General features: G+C 35.4%; 1 protein-coding gene across 1 annotated transcript in view; it reads right to left on the reverse strand.

Annotated features, from left to right (window-relative positions):
* LOC105385778 (lachesin) overlaps positions 1-17722 on the reverse strand; it is an 83223-nt gene extending 65501 nt beyond the window's left edge. Inside the window, exon 1 of the mRNA XM_038113567.2 lies at positions 17483-17722. Within this exon, the coding sequence (XP_037969495.2) occupies positions 17483-17579 (97 nt within the window). The 5' untranslated portion in view covers positions 17580-17722. The remainder of the gene's footprint in view (positions 1-17482) is intronic.
* Between the last annotated feature and the right edge of the window lie 3913 nt (positions 17723-21635).

A 21635-nucleotide genomic window follows, 5' to 3' on the forward strand; every position in this document is an offset into this window, starting at 1 on the left:
TTTGCGGAATCATTAATGTTTCGGCATTGATGGAACATTACATTCAACCCCTTATATTTTTGTAGTATCGCAAGTATATTATAATTAAGATATGGAAAAAATATACACAATAATATACACTACCCATTTTCGCAAATATCAAATTCATTGAATTTAAACGATGAAAAGTTAGTAAAAGGAAATTCCGATTATCACCTCAATATGTCTGTGTGTATGTGTGTAAAATGACTCAGATGATTAGCCAACAAGATCCCCAGAAATTATCTAAAATCATCGACCATCCCATTTATTATTTATTATTTACATAACTATTGATCGAATACTTAGTAGATTATTCATGCTCCAATAAACCGGGAACAAGGGGATACCCTGTCGATCAGAAGGATCCAATGCTAAATGAGAAACCACAGAACCTTAAATTTATTTTTAAGAATTTTGTAGCATCTTTAACACGCCCTCTTAGAGCACGAACTCTCCCACGCCCTATGTTTTCGACGATGCATCATCAATAGAAATTAATAAAGTTCAAGTCTCATTCTAACAATCCCCAGGAACAATGTCCACCAATCTCCGAGCTTGATGTAGAGTGTAGAAATATCAAGTATCATTTTACCAAAACTAGAAAGAGAATTATTATTGTGAACCATTATTGCATTCATGTTTACAACTGATTCACAACTTTTCAATCCCCCTCCAATCCAGCAAAATGACAAAATTTTGTGTTAAAAAATATTTTTTTTTTCTTTAAGTAAGTACATGTTGAGTATAGAATATTATGAAGATACTGTACATACAACAGTATAATTTGACTATGCTGTCCTAACCTAACACCAAAATCTTCATAAATATTCTCTTTTGTATAGTGTTGTGTGATTAAGGTGAAATCGGAATCTTTCCTTCAGTGCAGGAGAACAGCCATGATATTTTACTAAAGCCACTTTCAATTAACTATATGTTTGTAGGTATTATTATTTTTCAATACATAGGTTCTTAGATATTCAATTCACCATAACTCTCATCCTCTTTCTCTGATTCACGCCACTCTAATAAACATCAAGGCCTTCTTCCTCCCCACTGATTAAATCAATAAAATATCATGTATCTAATTAATAATTTTCTTTTCTATCATTTACCTTCCTAAATTGAAAAGAAAATACATCTAGTTTATTTACACTTCGATCAGAATGTGTTTTTGGTGTAAAGTGTATTTGTTTTCCGTCATGATCAACTTTTGTTATGTAGATATTTTTCTAAGCAAATTGTTTCAAAGTAATTGTTTGTTTTTTGTGTAAAGTGTAGTGTGTCGTGTGGAGTCTGTAAAAGGTACTTTGTAAAAACATCTATAGCCTGTATAGACGTCTCATGTGTTAATGCGTGCATAGCTAACTTCAATAATAAATCGACTAAAGCGTTTGTACCACGTTTGTGCCCGAGTAGAACCGCCTTTCTTCGCCAATTTACTACAAAAGCAAGACTAAGAGTGTATGGTGTGTAAATTACTTGAACCAATTTGCACACTACTAACTGACGGTCCGATATTATACCCATATTACAGGCTCTGCCTTATTTAGGGTCGGATGGTCGTGTGTGAGATGTCCCCACATATTATTAAGCTAGTAGTTTTAAAATGAAGTTAACAATTTTTATAAAAAAAAATCTTTTAAGATTTTACTCAGTTTTTTTTTTTTATTATTAAAATACTCATTACATAAGTATCAATAATTCTTGTATCTACACTAGTTGATCATTTGGAAAATATTAGTGAAATAAAGGTAACTTTTGGAATAAATTTATTATTTAGCTACATATATAGGTAATAAATAACTACTCAATCAAGTTTTACAGAAACAAATATACCAAAGTTTCCCTTATAAATGTGTGTGTGTGTGTGTGTGTGTGTCTGAACGAAGTATCAATAAACCCTTCATTTCCCAGTTGTATTTGTCATGATTATAAATCGCACTCAATATCAAATAATTAAAACTTCATTCTTCATCATCCTTTAATCAACTATGTAAGACCCGGGTACCTTTAACATTATTATCATTCAGACTTTAAAATGACCTTTAAATTACTTTCTTCCTTCCACATTCTTTGCTCTTTCAGTTTTTCGAAACATTATAATCACGACATAATCCCCGGGAAATGGCTATGTAAATACCCTACCGTTTTGTTTTCTTTATAAAAAATTATTACAGATAAATTTTACCAAAATTGAAAGTTCCTACTCTCATGTAACAGACAAATCCACCCCAATATTCCATCGATACCAAAACATCAAAATACCGCCATCTAGTTTTTTTTCTACAACCTAATACACTATTTAATTTATCAAATATATAGGTACCTAACTACTAATTCTACTTCAACTATTTTCCTACCCTCCGTAACTACCTAAGTCGAAAATAATGTTACTAGGTAACTAAAAATATTTCTGAGATATATCTCATCTCTCCCTCACAACCCCTATTTGAAAAACACGGTCTCCATATCCTTTATTCTTTCCTATTCTAGGCTGTTTGTGTAAATGTGCCTTACCTGTCTAACTGTCAAACTAAACTGTCAATGTCAACCTGACATAACCTTAACCTTTTCTTTTTTTACCGGCACTAAACAAAACAAAAGCATGCTTCGTTGTGTTCAACAATATCGATCGCATGAAGAAATCTAAAGATTACCCGATTAAACTTACGAAACTCTTAAATAATGAGTGAATCTAATAGGTAAGTGTCATTATTTTATTGAAAACCCGTGTATGCATGCTGTTAAACTAAATTCTCGACCTCAAATTATAGATATTCAAAATAAACAACACCTGAATTGTTAGTTATTCATACGTACAATAGCTCTGTTTTACGGATCTTGTGTTTATAATAGATCTATTGTTATAAAAATCTAACTCAGTTAATTATTCCCCATACAGTTTTGAATGAATACTGACAAGGCTAACCAACATATTTTAACTTATTGTCAACCCCTCACCTTTTAAATAAGTATCCTAATCATTTGCTCTTCAACTTCTACATTTACCTACGTAATTTTATTTGAATTATGCCTATATAATTATTTGTTTTATTTCAGGACTAAACATAACAATGCAAAACCATCAACACTCCTTGTTTGGACTAAACCCCATGATAAACCACTGATCAAACCATCCACTGTGACAAAACATTCACAATGCCTCACTAGACCAAAGTTAATTTTCTGTGATAAGTAAGTACCTATTTCTTTTCTATGTGTTGTAATACCTACTTAATTTTTAATTTATAGGGCAAAACACCCAGTAACTGACCATGTGCCAGTAACTGACCACCATCCTCTTCAACTCCAAAAAATAAGAAATGTAGCCAAGCAGGGCCATCTAGTGAACATCCAGTCTATTTTGTGGTTCAATGAGAGCATTACTGATACAAAAGATTTTGCTAGCCGCCAACAGATGGATAGTGAGCGATCGAAAAAGTTCAGTTGGCGCGCGAACCGAGTAAATTGCAGTTGTGACTAACGTATTTGTTAAGGTAAGTAAATTTTTTTATCGTAAAATTTACCATGAAAAAAATTGAAATCATTGAAAGAAATAATTATACCATATAGATTTAATTATAAAGATTACGTTTTTGATAAGATTCAGTTTGTTATTTCCCGTTTAATTATTTTTAATGGGGTGGACAGTTACTGGACGACAAAACAGCGATTTTCCAATAACTGACCACCTATGTCGGTTATTGGGATTTTTGGTTGAAGCTGAATTTAGGCAAAATAAGAACGTAATATTAAAGCTCATATGTGCCATTTTCTTGTGTCAAAATATGAGCATTCTATCTTCACTCCTTCCATTTACTGACATAGGTGGTCAGTTATTGGGTAAATTGGTGGTCAGTTACTGGTATTATTATATATGATATATTTTTATAGCTTTCAGCGAGATGAAGAAGCGCCAAGATAGCAAAAAAAGTATAGAAAAGGCAATTCCACTTGTCTGAGACAAACAAGGATCAACAAGACATTTCAAAATAATTCAGGGTGACATGCAAGCACCTTTCAAAATATAGAGAATTCAAACACAAAGTCCAAGTTTGTTCCAGATTCGGTATTTGCTGATGAGGAAGATAAAAACGCTAGTGGAGCATACTATCAGCCTAGGATAATGTGGATTCTCCAGGATAAAGACAGATGTCACCATTTTTCCTTAAAGATAATCCTTGGAGCAGTCCCTTCAAGAATGCAAGAGCAGGAGACAAATGGATTTCACCATCTCACTCTATGAAAAGATACTCAAATGCTATCTTCAGAACAGAAGAAGCTGAAGGCGTACCTAACCAATGCCAGCGCTTGTGAACCAGATGAAATTGGTTCCCCGAGCACAAAAGCACTTGGCGAACAAGACCTCAATGACGCTATTAATGACCCAACCCAAATATACGTTACCGACGAAACGCGCCTCCACATTTTTCCAAAGACAGGCAAAGCCACTTCAGCAAAATAAGAAAAAGAAAGCATCACTACAATGCTAGCACCCTCAGCCGGTGCACCAACACGCCCTTCAATGGCATTATGAACGGCCAGCGGATTTCAAACAGAACGGTAAAATTGGCACACAAGAAATGAGGCATTCTTCTATAAGTTGTTACCACGACCAACACCCCAGCCATTTGGAACCGATACCACAACTATCCGGAATCCACCGGCAACGCTATACTATCATTAAAAATGAAAGAAAAAAATGCAGAAAGTACAGCGATGTTCTGCTTCAGTGACGCCTCTTCAACGAGGCAAAGATTCCCTGTCCCCCTTGCAGAAATGACTACTCCTGTCTTTGGCCAAACACTTACCTACGAAAGCACGTTTCAACAGCATCCTAAATATTCCAGTTGAATCCTCAACAAAGTCATTGAAATCCCGTTCGTCAAGGCATCCATCTTTGTATCCTGAAAAACTAACCCCCAATATCTGATTCGGTCATAATTATAATGGCTAGCCTCAATGACTCTTTTAGCCGCACTGAAAGTCTCTGGGTGGGGTTTCAGCAATAATGAAAACCATATTCTGTCTCTGGTCCTACATCCTTGAAAGGACCGGCGGAGAAAGGGCCTACTTATCCGGCGGGGAATTTATGTTTTCCCAGGCCGACAATACAATCCGCCACGATTCCTCCTCCTCATCAGTTGATACCGAATATGGAAAAGACCGGCTTTAGCGCTTGGATTCGCTACTTTATATTTAAGAAAATGCTCGTTTCTGGCACCATGAATGCTTCATGGGCCTATCCCACTGATCCTGGCTTGTTCAGGACAAACAAAATCGCCCTTTCTGTGACTTATCTGAAGGTACTACATTGGGGCCACTTAATCTCCCTGAAAGCTGTAAATTTAAAATGCGTGTTCACTATGTGCATGTGTGTTTATTCCTTTGTTTTTAGTATTTAACAAAAATGCATAAACTTGTGTTTTTAATAAATAAATGGTTGATTATTAGGATAAGATATAATTTAAATTATGCATTAATCTGATTAATTAATTTAATGCACTTTTCAGTTAAGAAATCTTGAGCAAAAGTGATGTGTCACACATTAAAAGAGACCAGAGGATCGGTACTATTACATGCAGTAATCAAATAAATAAATAATAATAAGATTTAATCATAATTCCATTTTTAAACCATTTTAAATTGGTGGTCAGTTACTGGCATCGAGTGTGGTCAGTTACTAGATTTTAGTGGTCAGTTACTGGGAAAATCACTACTTTTTGTTTGCAAAAATATATAAAAAAATGAGTGACTTCTACATGTTTGCTATTCACTCAGGAATGTAGCTCTGTTATTCTAGTTTCTAAAACAAAAATCGGATTTAATAAGTGATAAGAATTGAGCCCGCTACAGATAAATTACTGGAACAACTCCCTTAAGGTGGTCAGTTACTGGGTGTTTTGCCCTACTTCCTGTCCTTAGATTTTGTTAGACTACTATGAAAATCATAACCCTGTAGATCCAATATTAATTAAATCATAAAACCATTCCCTAAATGTATTATCCTATTAGTCTACTTAAGTTATATTGAACTAAATAGTCATTTTCTGAATTTTTAAAATTATGTAAATCATCACAATACCTAGCTTTTCTAATTAAATTCTATTCTTCTTTTCAGGATATGACATATCTACTTTTTGAATGCTGATGATGATGATGTCCCATATTTGACAACTAAACTCTGAGACTATATGAAGTAAACATCCTGACTCAGATGAAGAAGTGTATTGCAACCGCGCTCAAAATAGGAACAACTAAACTACCCCCATAGTTCTTAACTTACAAATAATATATTGAAACTAAATGAGGTCCTAGCCTACTTCACCAGGTCTAACACTTTATCCACAACAGTAACTTGCTACACATTAATTGTTTTCTAAATTTATTGTTATATCTGACCGCTATCCTTTCATCATATATTTCTTTAATTTTTTTTTCAAATGAGATAATTGTTATATTTTCTTTTCTTTATTAACTGTAACTCATACTTGTATTTGTTTAGAGAAATGTCTGATAACATCTGCTACTAATTTTCTCTCTGGAATCTAATAATTAGACATTTGGACTTTTCCGGTTACTCTAAGTTAAGATGTTAGTATAGATTGTGTTACAGTTCTATTCCAACTCCTATGATCAATGTTGTATAATATATCTACTCTTTCAAACATTCAAGTATAATAATTTTAGAGCCTAGTATTCAAGTAACTAGTCAATGACAAGCAAAGATCCGATCCAGAAGCACAATCAACCACATCAACAAACCAAAGAACCCGCACAACAAAACTCATACAATCAATACCAAACCGAACCAACCCAGCCAAAAGGATAATTAATAATTATAGACTAGTTGCTATAACTACCGATTCCCCCTCAACCAGGCCAGCCAAGCCCAGCACCAATCAATCATACAAGCTCCGCCACGCAAACTCCTCGATCCACCGATGCAGCCGACTGCACCTCCAGACCAAAATCCCCACCCATCATCTACCTGGACCAGAATTTCTTTATCTATTCTAATCATTTTAGGTTGTTCATAAGGACTACAATGCGCCGCGTTTTCGTTACATTTGTTTTTTATAATTTTTGATTTTAATAAATTTACTGCTTTTACCTAAAATAAAACCATATAATTATTTTACCTACAACCCCTATTCACTTATAATTCCCTAATCAGCTACATAATCAGAGAAACCGTTCATAGTGACTTAGAGCAACACTAATATGACCTACCTACAGATAAATCAGTCTTTATACAACTATGTTTTATGTTATTCTCTTTAAAGGTAAGTATCTCAAGTCACCTATTAAATTTTATAGATAATGTCCTGAATAAGAATCCATTAGGTATATTATACAACTTCTGATGATTATATCCTCTAACTCCACGAGGAGCATAGCCTTATACAACCCCTAATCTTTTGTAATTCTTTAATGAGCTACATAACATCACTACAACTCCTACTTATTAAGTAAATTTTAATACATGGATTAATTTCATTATCCAAATCCTCTTTCTAACTTTATCAACTACCTACCTATCTATCTTCACAAATGCTTTCCTATTACATACCGTTCCAATACAAAACCTAGCCTCTTGCGCTTCCTATTTCATGATAAATAATTCTTTCGTTTATAAGTTCGATCACTCCACGGCAACAAATTGTGATTATATCTAGGATATAATCACTTTCCTACCCCTAGTATGTAACAAATCATTACGAACAAAACGCAAGAGACTTATTATAACGTAAACATATTGAAAGTATTGTAAAGTGAAAAATTATAACTTGCAGTGATTTTGTGCCGACATGAATGTAAAATAATGCACACAGCACACTGCCAAATATTATACTAGAGTTTTGATTAGTCTGTGAAAGCAATGAAAGTTACTCTGTTAAAAAAAAAATAACCTCTCATCTTTTTATTGTTTGTGGTGCAATGCTGCATACAGTTTTTCCAACTAAAAACAAACTTTTGAAACTTTCTTCTAGCTATAACATTAAAAGAAATGCCTTTCCTTTATGTGAAATGAAAACCGCCATATTGAGTAAATATTTACTTACTAATCGCAAAGGCAAACAACAAAACTTAATGTTTCTTCGAGACAAACGTAAGTTACCTATATACTATGCAAAAGAGTGTTCAATATTGTAATTTATTTGTAAATAAGTACTATGTTAATCAAATGTACTTGTTAAATTTCAGATAAAAGAACAGAAAACTAGCTGCCTGACATCTAACATGAAGATATGAAGCATCCTGGTCTTTCGGTACCAAATTGTAACGTTTCGCCCCTACTAAACTACATATCTAATGGATTTACTAGAAGATATTTGAAACTACAACTTACTATTAACACTGGTTATCTACACTAATTATCTACACTGGATTCTGCCCACAATGAATCAATACTTTTATCAAAGATCTTCGAAAACCGCCAGAAGGAAGCTCAAGATTTAACTGAAAGTCTAGAAGGGAAAACAACCTAACAAATAAACTGAAGACTTAAAAGTGAAACAAATACTACTTTAGCTTGGCCATGAAACATCCAGGGAACCCCTACGTTGTGTAGTGTAACCCAATAAACGAAAGCTAATGAATTTAATAAAACTATGAATGTGAATTGATTACAACCTTCCTAACTACCAGCCTAAAATTATTGACCTATATATTTACTACAACTTTTATTTGTATGATAACTACATATTAACAGGTAAGTGCTATTAGTGAATTTGAATTTACATAAAGGTAAAAATAATGTTTTTTTTTTTTTTGTTGGTTTAAAAGGCAAGCCCCTCCATACGCTTTGTAGGCCTTGATCACTACAATCGATTGAATCAATATATAAGACTCAAAATAGATAAATAAGTAATAGCAAATATTCAACCGAAGCCTTCGTGGGACACAACCATGGACTTGGACATCCCTCCGCCAACTATCACTTCCCTTGCTCCTAACCTTATATATTTACATGTTTTATTTTTATTTCATGTAAATAAATCAACATGAATACATGTTTTCAAAGCTAAAGGGGACATATTTATAATCATAAACAAACTGAATATTAGAAAAGTCCAATGATTTATAGTATAGTAACTATATAAGCATGAATTTCATAATAGATAAGTAGGTACTTGAAAATACATGACTCTAATTAATAGCCAAGTGGGAAGTGATTTATTCTTTTAAATTACTTAATTGAAAGGTTAATTATTATGAAATAGTTAATTCTTTGATCTTATTGGAATATGTTCTAAATAGTTGTAGTAAATATATAAGATAACAAAATATCTTTGTTTTATTTATTTACATAAGAATATAAAGCTTTATCAAAGAAACAAATACTTCCACAAGTTAGAATTTACACAACTTTCTGAAATGTGCAAATTGTGACTGAAATCTGATCATACTTCAAGCTATTTGTATTTATTGAGTGATTATAGAACCAGAAATGATTTGGTTTAAGTATCTAGAACCCTTATTTGTGGTATTTTGACACTTATTAGAGTAAATTTCTCCGTTAATCAATTCTACCCCCAATCTGATACAAAAGCTTATTGTACTCAAAATCAAATAAACTCTTCTGTAATATTAATATGGATTATTGTGATACAATAAACCAAAATAAGCTAGATAGACCATAGATTCTTTAAGTAGAAGTATTTGTTTACTTATTGAAAAATCAATAATTTAGACAAAGAACTATAGGACAAATTTGAGGTTATGTGAAATTATTTTATCTGATAAAATTATTAAATACTTTTGAAGTGATATTTATTGTTAGATATTATTTAGTTTATTATTTATGATGAAGTAACTACTTTCCCCACCCTAACCATGAAGTTACCTGCCTATTTGTGTCTAACCAGAAGGCCCTATTCTAATCTAAAATGTGTTGAATCAAAACTAGGGAATCAATCCCACATTTACATTTAATTGTGTGGTGTGTAATGTGTAGGTTTTCTCCGGGTGATTGGAGTGCACCTTGCCTAGCTAGCTAAATACTGAATGAGCGGGGTAGGTGAACCCTAGTGTACCTAAGCCCTATACCTGTGTGTTGGAAATTGCAGCCGTGGGTTAACGGTATGGCACCCGGGCGACTTGCAATCTCCGAGTGTGTGTTATAAGTATATAAATATATATGATAAAGATCAAGTAATAGTCCAGATTTTTAAATCAAAGATCTATTCTTGAGGAGTGTATCCCTTCACGTTCTAGCAAAAGAGGGACCCTGGTTACTCCATAGCCAGGCCTAACTAACACTACCCGGGGGCCCTAAAACAAGACTTGCTTGAACGACACCGTTAGGTATCCGTCTTGCCACCTTACCATGAAGGATTTAGACTCTAGAGTACACGTTCCCCCAAAATGCTAAAGATCTAGTCGAAAGCCTTGGCAATCTAAAGATCTAATTAATAAAGTTTCCAAATTACGATAGTGCTAATCACTAAGGAATGTCCTTGCCATATACATTTACATATATGGACGAAAGCGCTTTCCCAAAGCAATACCACCATCGTACTTTGAAAACTAACAATAAACAAAATAAAAACTAAACCAACGCGAAAAACTCCCAACGTGTACCCGATCGCAAGAAAATTACTAATGGCCGCCGCCGCCTCTCGCATTCCCTTTTATACCTTCCTAATCCTGTAAAACAAAATGGCGGAAGGCCCGGAGCAGGGCCGGCGCAGGGCCTACGCAGGGACGGTGCAGGGTCTACGCACGGTCGGCGCAGGATCTACGCAGGGGCGGTGCAGGATCTACGCAGGGGCGGTGCAGGGTCTACGCAGGATCGGTTCAGGGTCGGTTCATGAAGTTAGCCGACTCCCTAAACAATTTCATAGACTACCTTTCACAGCAAAAATCTTTTTGAGAAATAAATGTCTTAAACCGTAAAATCCCTCGGGAAAACCCTTCCTAGCGCAACAAACCCTTCGGGAGCCTCCTAACATAGTTTAAATTCATTATTTGCGGAATCATTAATGTTTCGGCATTGATGGAACATTACACTACTCCACTGCAAATCGCTGTTGCCGGCAGGCCACTTTCCTCACTTTAGGGTTAATTATTCTCAAAGCCTGGAATATCCCGGTTACCTACAGGTAGTATCAGTCAATGCCTGCTGAGATATCGTTCGCTTTTGTTAAGTTAATCGGGTCGCTCGTCACTGCGTCTGTATTAACTGTGATCGTTTTCCGATAACTTTGTCAGCCCCGGGCGGTCACTCTATATAACGAAAAACGTTTCGGAGCGCTGCTGCGGAAACCACGACTCTATCTCGTTGTAAGAAAATTACCAATTGCACGGCAGCTCTCTTTCGTTCGTTTTTTGTCAGTATAGAGTAACACTCCTGTACCGTTTGGACAATGTATTAATCTTTGATCTGGGGAATTGAGACGTAATTTCCGAATGTTTTTTTCGTAGATTCAATCCCGAGACAATTATTTGCTGTATGCTGGTAACAAAGGGTGTCTTATGATTTGGGATAATGTCTTTTAAACCCTGTATTTTTTATGAAATATGAAACTAATTTTAATCAACTAATTAAAGTCGACTTCATCATCACGACCCATTACGTCCCCACTGCTGGGGCACGGGTCTCCTTCCAATGAAGGAAGGGTTTAGGCCTAGTCCACCACGCTGGCCAAGTGCGGGTTGGTGGACCCCAACACAAGCAAGCTTGTGCTGAGAGAGTTGTCGGGTAAGTGGGCAACCCGACTGTCAGATGTTTTCAAGCCGCCCGTAGGCCTCTGACTAGGCTTAACGACTGCTGCCGAAGCAGCAACCGGGACCCATGGCTTAACGTACCGTCCGAAGCACGGAAGCGTCCAGAAAAGCACCACTTGAAATTGGTCACCCATCCAATGGCTGACCGTGTCAGTTGTTGCTTAACCTCAGCGATCAGTTACGATCACTGAGGCCCGCTCGACTACGGACGCTTCAATCGTATCAAAAACTGTAATCCACTTCAATCGTATCAAAAACTTTAATCTTCGTTTTAGCACAGTATTATCGAATATTTTTTATTTTATTTAATCCAGTTTGGTGTTTCCTCCCTCTACTGGGTGTTGCGAAAAGGGTATACTAAGCTGAAACCTACATGTGCATCATGGTACATCTAAGCCCAAAAATGAAATCAGAATTTCAAAATTTGCGACAAAAAATATCATTTTCCATAGAAACTTTGTTGGTCACGTGACTTTTTACTATAGAGAATGACTTTTTTTGCTGCGCATGTAGGGTTCGGCTTAGTACCTATACCCTTTTTGCAACACCCTGTATACTACCTTTATGTCTCTTTCTACTCTCTATGTCTGTGCTGCTGGTTATAATGAAAGTTATGAGTTATATTTGGGATTCGACTTTTAATTTTAAAAGACTCTGATATTATGTTATTATTTTTACAGTAAATTTATATTAAAATTAGTTTTTAAAGGTCGTCAACATAAAGATGAAAGATTACATAGGACATTTTATTGCTTAAATTTTTTTTGAGTTGGTTGAGAACATTAAACGATAAGTTTCTTGGAAACATTTAATCATACAAGAAAATACATTTTTACTGAAGAAAAAATGTTAATAGTCAGGCTGGAGATTCGAAGAATAAAAAGTGATAACTAATATATATTTTAATACATTTAAGAGCCGATATTATAATAAAAATAGCATTAACTATATCTAAATTTTACCTAAAATTCACATTCATATCATATTATTTAAAGAGTTGTGGTTTTTAGAAAGGTTTGGAATCTAACAACTTTATCGATTTATCGAGCGCTTTCGTATAAAAAACTCCAAATGGTATCTATCCTGAAAACAAGAAAGGGGTGGAGTGGAAAACGGAAGTCTACATTCAAACCATTCGTTTGTGAATTGTAAATCCACGTGACAAAAACAAAAAAGAAGCATTTAAACCTTTGAGTGCCATTGGTACCTCGTATCAGCGGTACGTATCTACGCAATACTGCGTAGTCGGCATTTAATGTGTTAATTGAGGTCCACTATTCTTTGGGGAACTTATATTATTCAGTACACATGCTATTTAGGTACTATGGTACAATATTTCACGTAGAACTGAAACGTATATTTGTGTAAAAAATAATAATTATATAGCTATTATTAAGTGTACATTTTAGTACCATGTCAAAGTATAAATTCAGAAACAGAAACTTACTTCATCATTTTTTTTGGGACAAGCATACTCTTTTGTTGAATATGCTTGTTAATGCTCATGATTGACCCTACAGAATATTTAAGTGGACATTTCATATCCATCCTTATAGAATAGTTGAGACCAATTTACCAACATAAGACAATATTTTATCTTAGGACAATTAGCCAAAGAAGAAAAATAACAATAGCTCAAGGGCCATTTTCTCCGCAAAAATACAGAAGAATGTTTTTCTTGGACAAAATAAACTGATGGTGTAGCCGACATAAGACAAATTTTCTTGCACACACACACACACACACATTTGCTCACGACTGTAATAATCTCCAAAGGGGTAGTCAGAGATAGCTTGTGCTATCCGCTTTAAAGTTATAAATAAATAAATAAATAAATATGTGGGGACATCCCACACACGGCCATCCGACCCCAAGCTAGGCAGATCCTGTGTTATGGGTGTCGGACAGCTGATATATCTAAACAAATACATAGATAGATAGATACTAAATATAAATATCAACACCCAAGACCAGAGTACAAATATCTGTATTTAAACAAATATCCGCCTCAGCCGGGAATCGAACCCGGGACCTTCGGCTCAGTAGTCAGGGTCACTAACCACTACGCCATTCGGTCGCCCGAATTTGCACTCACGTTAAAGGTCGCAAGCCGTATCGCCGTTCTTGAATGAATACAATGCACTTATGGTACAATGTCTATAAATATGAAATATATCTGGGATAAAGTATGAGTTTAAAGACTTAAGTGTTGCATGTTTGCAGTTTAAACTGTCACAAGTAACCCTTCACCCCAACTTGTACAAACGTAAGTTGGGGTGAAGGGTTACTTTAGAGGTACGAAAATCTAACGAATAGGATGCTGTCTGTACGTCTGTACGTTTAATGCAACAAGATAGAGTCGTGATTATCGCAGCAACTCGCAAAAACTTGGTTTTTCGTAAGCTACAGTGGACCCCACAGAGATCAGAATCAATCACTGAGAGCAGTGAATGGGCACCATCTATCTTTGCCATAGCGGTGACGGCTAGCATCAGATAGCTTTTTGAAAACATATAAATTGATTTTAAAATGATTCTTGTACATTTATGTGTAGCATCTTGCCACAGGCAACATTAGAAACATTTATATTTACCTAACTATATTAGCAATAAAAAAAAAATAAGTTATCGTAAGCACTACCAATCACTTTTTCAACATCACCAAAGGTTAACTGGTAGAAAATGCTGCTAGCATTAAGTTCGCCTTTGTACCAATTTACCTACTTTGTGCAATAAAGAATTTAATAATAATAATAAGGTTCGTAGTATATAATATACAAATCCAAATTGTTTATTTACATGGTGGCATGTAAGCACACACAATATTATACAATCAGACAGTGAGTCCATATCAAATAAACCTATACTATACTATAATAAGTGCTCAAAATAATCAAGCTCAATGAACCAGTGGTTCTAATTAATTGACTTCACACGCATTAGTGTAATGATGACAACAATAAACCTGTATCAATAGTGTGGCTATCATCGTCAATCACGGATACCACTAATGACGATCATCCGTCTCCGCCGAGCGAGCTAAGCCTTGAGATCGCTTAGCGTCTGCGACTGATAAAGATAATATATTGTGTGTGTGTGTGTGTGTGTGTGCTATGTGTAGAAGGTGTTGAAGGGTGGTCTGTAGTATAATAAGCCGAAAGGAGGTGAGTTGGAGAGTCATTCAAATCAATTTTTTTCTTAGAATTTTGAAAATTGAAACTGTTGCCACAATGCTTCAGATTAGGTTATAGTTATACATATCTTCAATAGAGCAGTCGGTTTTTTTCATTTAATTTACAATTTTTCGTTTATTTGCAAAAATTTAAGGAGAATGACAAAATCTTCAAATCAACCGGCTTTGTGTAAATTAGCAGGGACTAACCAAACCCATTTTAATTTGCAATGTGTACTTAGGTAGGTAGAATTCACTCCATCTTACTTTCCCAAACTGAAGTGGCATCGAACAAAGGGAAATCAATTACTTAACACTATTACACACTAACACTCAAAAAGCTTATTACGTACCAATACCGAGGCTTTCACTCAGACACAATGGCCACAATAGGGTTAATACAACAAAGGGACACGACTCCAAGCACTCGTTTCCCTTTTATTCGGAAACCCTGGCGTGTGTCAACCCTCCATTTGATTAGAAGAAACAAATCAATGGCCATTTGATAATAAGGGTTTGTTACGTAATGGAATGTACTCCTATGGTTTAAAAAGTCTAATGGAAAAGGGATCGCAGAGTTGTGGTTTCAATCAAACTGGCAATACTTGTTGTTTTATTTATAATGGAATTCGTTTTCACTGCATTGAACAACCAACGTGATTCACCTAACGATAGCAGAATTTCTTCTATAATCGTAATACTTAAGAAATACCTTTTTTGCGTATCGTAATATATATTTCTAGTTGGTATTATGCTACAGCAATTTCAAAAATACACCGTTTAGAAACTTCCGCGTTCAGCGCACGCGTAAACGTTCAAGCGTACATTTATTTCTATGTAGAGTTTTATTATTTATCAAACAAAGCAGCAGTTAACCGTAGCGTATAAAGAATCAAATATATTTCGGCCCTTGCAGCTTCGTTAAACAAATTAATACGCGATCGGTCGGAGCGGAACACTCCAAAATTGGCTGTTCTCGGCTGGTAACAAGCGGCCATAAAATAAATGATCCGTTAGGAAATGTTTGATTGAACTTTTGCAAATCTGCCTTTAAAAAATATAACAATCTAATGCCACCTAGCATAACAGTTTCACAAAGGGTGTTTTAAATATGGTGCGGTTTAAAACACACATGTGGGATTTCACGCCATCATCCCGCGTCCCGGATGCGTATTTCATGTAAGCAATTAAAAAGTTCCACCCACCAAATTCCGTCACGAAAAAGGGCCCCCATTTTTTAGCATTTCATTTAAAATTTTAACACAATATTTTATTTTTAGCTGGTAATTTTTGGACATACGGCGTCATCAGGCTAACCTTTTCCTTTTAGGTGTACCTATTTTGGTGTTAACTGCTATGTCACTGGAACCATTTCATTGGAATATAAAAAAAGCATTGTGATCAGTAACAACGGTTGCGAAATTTACCCGGTTACAAGATCTCAGTGGAACAGTCCAATTATTATGCCAGCAGCGTTTATACAAAAAATACCCATTGGAAAAAGGTTTCCAGATTGCGCACTCAATATAATTTTATTAGAAAAAAATTGGATCGGAAGAAATAAACTCATTACTTATGGGGTACAATCGAAGTTGAAACATGTGTAAATGTGGATTTATTATACATAGATATATTATAATAATATTTAAGAAATTCTATTTAAGAATTTCTGTTTCACAATGTCTGCAAGTATAAATTGATGTAATTTGTAGAATAAAATCACCTGCCACTTTTAAGTTACCACCAAAAACTTCAAACAATGATTAACGGGTGCTTACGGTGGTATTTGACAGACATTTAAAGCGTTTACAGCGTTAAATATATCTGTTGGCTCTAAGTTTACATAATAAATCAAGTTTATTCTAAATCGGGTCTAGTTGATACATACATTAATTACATTTATGACGATTTTACCGGGTCAGTCCGTATTGCTTCTGAAATAAGAGTAATAAAGAAAATGACGTATGTAAATACTTTTTATCTATTAAGATAGGTAGGTAGTTAAGTAGTTGTATAATATTTTTATATTTAAAGGTACTATTTTAGTTTAGGTTAATTAGTCGTAGATCACATTTCATTTAATTCACTGTTTTATTTAATAAATACATTACATGTAAATACATATTATAGCCGTATTTTTTTGCAAGGGAAAAAAAAATTCAATGAATTCTTCCGCTGACTGCGACTGCTGTGAGGCACGACCCACTCTCCAGGCTTGAAGAATAAATTGAAGCATAAGTGAACTTAGTTATTACCTACTTTCTTAATTTTCAGTTATGTTTTATGACTAGTACACCTGAAGAAGTTACGCAATAAATAATAATTCTGAATAACTTTTATTCTACGACTTCGGATTCACAACCGTACTAAACTATACGCTGCATTACTAATACTATTTGTAACGTTTAAGGTTGTTCTACATTATACGAATAAAACACCTAAAGCAAATGTTTAAAAAAACATAAATGTTTAAAGTTTATTCATTAGCATTAGATAGATAGATAGATATTCTTTATTTGTACACAAAAACATGGAACACAAAATTAGAATTACTTACCAATGGAATCAGTGTTACGGAACAATACTGAAATTCCAAACACAATTAATTGCAAATGCGTCCACCACTTCACCACTAAAGTAGTTTTCGAACCCATTTTGAAAAATCACAATACAGCTGGCACTAAAAATAAAAAATAAACCGAAGGATACAGTTCCATATTCGAATTGCGAAATCACATGTTTCGAATTTACGCGCGGGTTTTGAAATTCGAAGCGATGGAATGCGACCGGCTTGGGCGCGACAATAGACTGGTACTGGCAACTTAGAAGCTGATTTGAGGATCCGCTTTCTGCGCATGTGCACAACACTTGCTCAAACTTGTATGCAACCTCCGCTGTTTCCTTTTCCCTTCGTTCAACCGTTCCTTTCGTGGCTGCCTCCGTTCTTTTGAGTGCAGCGTGTAAACTCATACCGCCTTGCTGTTGAAGAATAATAATCACAACGTATTCATGTAACCGTTCTGGGTTCTGAAATTTACACTGTTTATAGGTAGGTACGTTTTCCAGTTGGCTGCCAGCTGAGCACTTGCTTCGACGGGAATTCTTCGGGTCTTCTGAGGGTATGACCCAGCCACCTCCATTTTCTTGTGAGGATTTCCTGTTCGATGGGTTTCTGCTTAGTAAGCCTCCACAGTTCCGCGTTCAAAATGGTTCGTGGCCAGTAAATCCGCAAAATTCGCCTTAGGCATTTGTTGATAAATACCTGTAGCTTGCTGGATAAGTCTTTCCGAACGAACCATGTTTCGTAACCGTATAGCAAGACTGACTTTACGTTAGACTCGAAAATCCTCACTTTTGTACGCCGGGTCATGACGTTAGAGCTCCACATCGGCTTTAACTGGGCAAAAGCACCTCTAGCTTTGTTTAGGCGGGTTTCGATGGCCATCTCTGTTCCTCCTATTGGGTTCACTGCTCCCCCGAGATAGGTGAATTTCTCAACCCGTTCGACATCTTCGCCATTAATTTGGAGCGGCTGGTTATCAAGGGAGTTAAGACGCATCTCCTTGGTTTTGCCTATATTGATGCGAAGGCCCTCTTTCGCAGCTTCCGTGGCTAGGTCGTTTGTCTTGGACTGAAGGTCAGAACGTTTTGTAGAGACTAAGCACAGGTCGTCGGCAAAGTTGATGTCTTCTAAGTCTTTGCCGTGAGACCATGGTAAACCCCTTCGGCATTTGCAGGTCACTCTACACATAACGTCGTCCAGGACCATAAGGCACAGAAGTGGAGATAGTAGACATCCTTGTTTCACACCTGCAGTCACTGGGATGGGATCAGTGGACGGCCTTTGTGCATCACTCTACAGGAGGACAACCAACCGGAAAACGTAAACGGGGCCGCCCAAAATCAACCTGTCGACGTTCTGTGGAGAATGAGGCAAAAGTTGTGGGAATGAAGTGGGAGGATCTCGCAGCCGCTGCCCAAGATCGAGCCAGATGGAGAAATCTACTCAAGGCCCTTTGTCCCTGCTGAGGGACGTCAGGATGGATGTATGTATGTGTATGTATGTACCTATAGGTAGGTACTTTTACTTACTGATTTTCAGAGAAAAGATGAAAGTTTTTGGTATTTGTGGAGACAATATAAATGAAATGAGTTTTACATATTAAGTATTTGTTTTTTATTTTATTTTTAAATACGTAGGATAACCAATTAAAGTATAAGTTAAAATAAAAGTCCATCTTTCAAAGAGGTCGAGTTGCAAAGTGAATGAGTAAATAATTGAATAGGTACGAATGGAAAAATGTTGTGCGGATAAATTATTTTACGTTTAAGGCAAGCAAAAATTAATTATATTCTATTCTATTCTATTCTCTGTGGGGGTGTAAGTACCTGCACCTGGCTCTCTCGAGTGGAACCTTTGTGCATATCCCCAAGGTCTAAACTGCCTTCCTAAGCTTGGACCATTTCCCACCACGCTGTTCCACTGCGGGTTGGTGGGTTTACATATCTAGGTGTGCTAAGTCTAGATATGCAGGTTTCCTCACGATGTTTTCCTTCACCGTAAGAGCGTTGCTATACATTGTACTTAAGTTAAAAGAACTCATTGGTACATGTCAGCGCCGGGATCGAACCCGCATCTCTTGCGTGAGAAGCGGGCGCTTACCCGACTGAGCTACCACCGCTCTAAATTAACCCGCCAGTGGTGACGTCAATTTGACTTACATCGTTGGTGACGCCGGTCTCACGCACCGGGATTTTCAAACTTATTTTTTTTACATAATTAACTACACATGCTACCCAAAATTAGTTTAATTTTAAAGATAAGTATTTGTTTGGCAATAAAACAAAGCATTATCATAAATCACGGCTCGTTTATTAGTCCTTTCACGATGGTACTTAGAACACTTAATATTTAGATAAATTTTCACCTATCATCTTAAAAAATTTAAAATACAACAATGATGTAATTTTTTATAACTAAATCTGCCTTTTATAGTTTTATAACACTACGAACTTCATAAGAAATAACAAAAATTGTTATACTTCTACCAAAAAAATAATTAAAAAATACACTAAAAGTTATTGTTCCTCCACAGCCAAACAGTCTCTGCAAGACGGCACTATAAATGTTCGTGACACAAATATTTCTTACATTTTGTGACAAATGTATTTTCTTATTCTGTTTATTTCACCATCCACATTCATAACATTGATAATTTCTTGAAGGTCCAGCTGTCTCCGTCTTCATTTTCAAGGACATGCTGAAACTAGCTGATATTACTATAAAAACTTATTGAAATCTATAAAGTACTTATATTTGTATATATACCTACAAATATCTATTAAAAATAGTTCAATCATGAAAAATATAATAACAAAACAAAAATATAGTAAAGAAAAATAAAAAAATAAATGAAAAATTTTAAAAATACCTTTAATTTTGACTTACATAGTCGGTGACCCCGGTCTCACGCACCGGGTTGGCGCCAAAACTCCGAAACCTGCGCACGAGTCACCGTCGCGGGGTGGACTGACGATGGGGGATGGGAAATGAGGCAGCTACCCGAAATCACAACAAAAATCGATGGCTAATAAGAAAGTTATTCGACTTTTTCAAACCACCCGGTCTCACAGACATATACGTCACCACTGGCGGGTTAATTATATGAATATAATGCTTCCTTGAAAATTATTAAAGGAAAAAAAATTGGGGTATAAGTTCAAGCTCCAAGCACATGCATTAATCAAGTAAACTAGCACAATATCTTTTCACTGTTGAATCAGTCTGAAATTTCCTCCGCTTTCCATACATTAGGGGAGCTAAACACCATCAATCATCGTTCGTATCTAGGATACGCTGCGCGAGCAAATATGACAAATGTTGCGTTGCGGCGAATAACTGAAAATGCTTTAACCGGAATGTGTCCGGATGCCAATTTGTCAATACATGTTACGCGGATTATAATATTTATGAAATTGACACTTTTCGGTTATTGGTTTGAGGACAGATGCAAGTTTAATGCTAATTGTATTGGCATTGCTATCAGTAACTTTGTCATTTAGAGGGATAGGTAAAGGTAGAACCGACACTTTTCTAAAACAGATAATAAACAAGGTTAAAATCGATACTGACTTTCTCCCCTGTCAGAATAGAAAAGAACACATGTACAAATTGTAATATGAATTTATTTATTTTGTATAGGTATAAATGTACGTATGGGGTGAACGATGGGATACCGTTTTTTAACATCCTGTAATAACTTACATCCTGTAATATAAGCGTCTACGTTTTTCTCATCTCAGTGTAGCTGTTTTGTGTCTCCAATTACTGTGTGGACTAACCAAATCAACTGTAAAGGTGCAATATCACTGATTTATTTCAACCTTACCGTTAAAAACACCAATTAATTTAATAAAGCTCTGAACAAATTGTTCAGTGTTTTAATTAATTCCCAATCATTGGCTGGTACAGAGAAAGCGAAAGTAAGATTACTTTCCTGAAATTAAAATAATGAAAAGTTCAGCCTCAGCTATTTACTGTAAAACAACAACTTCTTAAATTGAATTAAATTTAGTTATTGTTCTATTTCAAATACCACATGTTTAAATTATGTGCAAATTACTACTTATGTCATTATTTTTTTTCAAACTATTACACCTTGAACTTACCTGCTTCTGTCGTACGTAAATATTACACAAGTGTTTATATG

The sequence above is a fragment of the Plutella xylostella genome, chromosome 9, assembly GCF_932276165.1.
Source record: "Plutella xylostella chromosome 9, ilPluXylo3.1, whole genome shotgun sequence".
NCBI classification, from domain to species: Eukaryota; Metazoa; Arthropoda; class Insecta; order Lepidoptera; family Plutellidae; genus Plutella; species Plutella xylostella.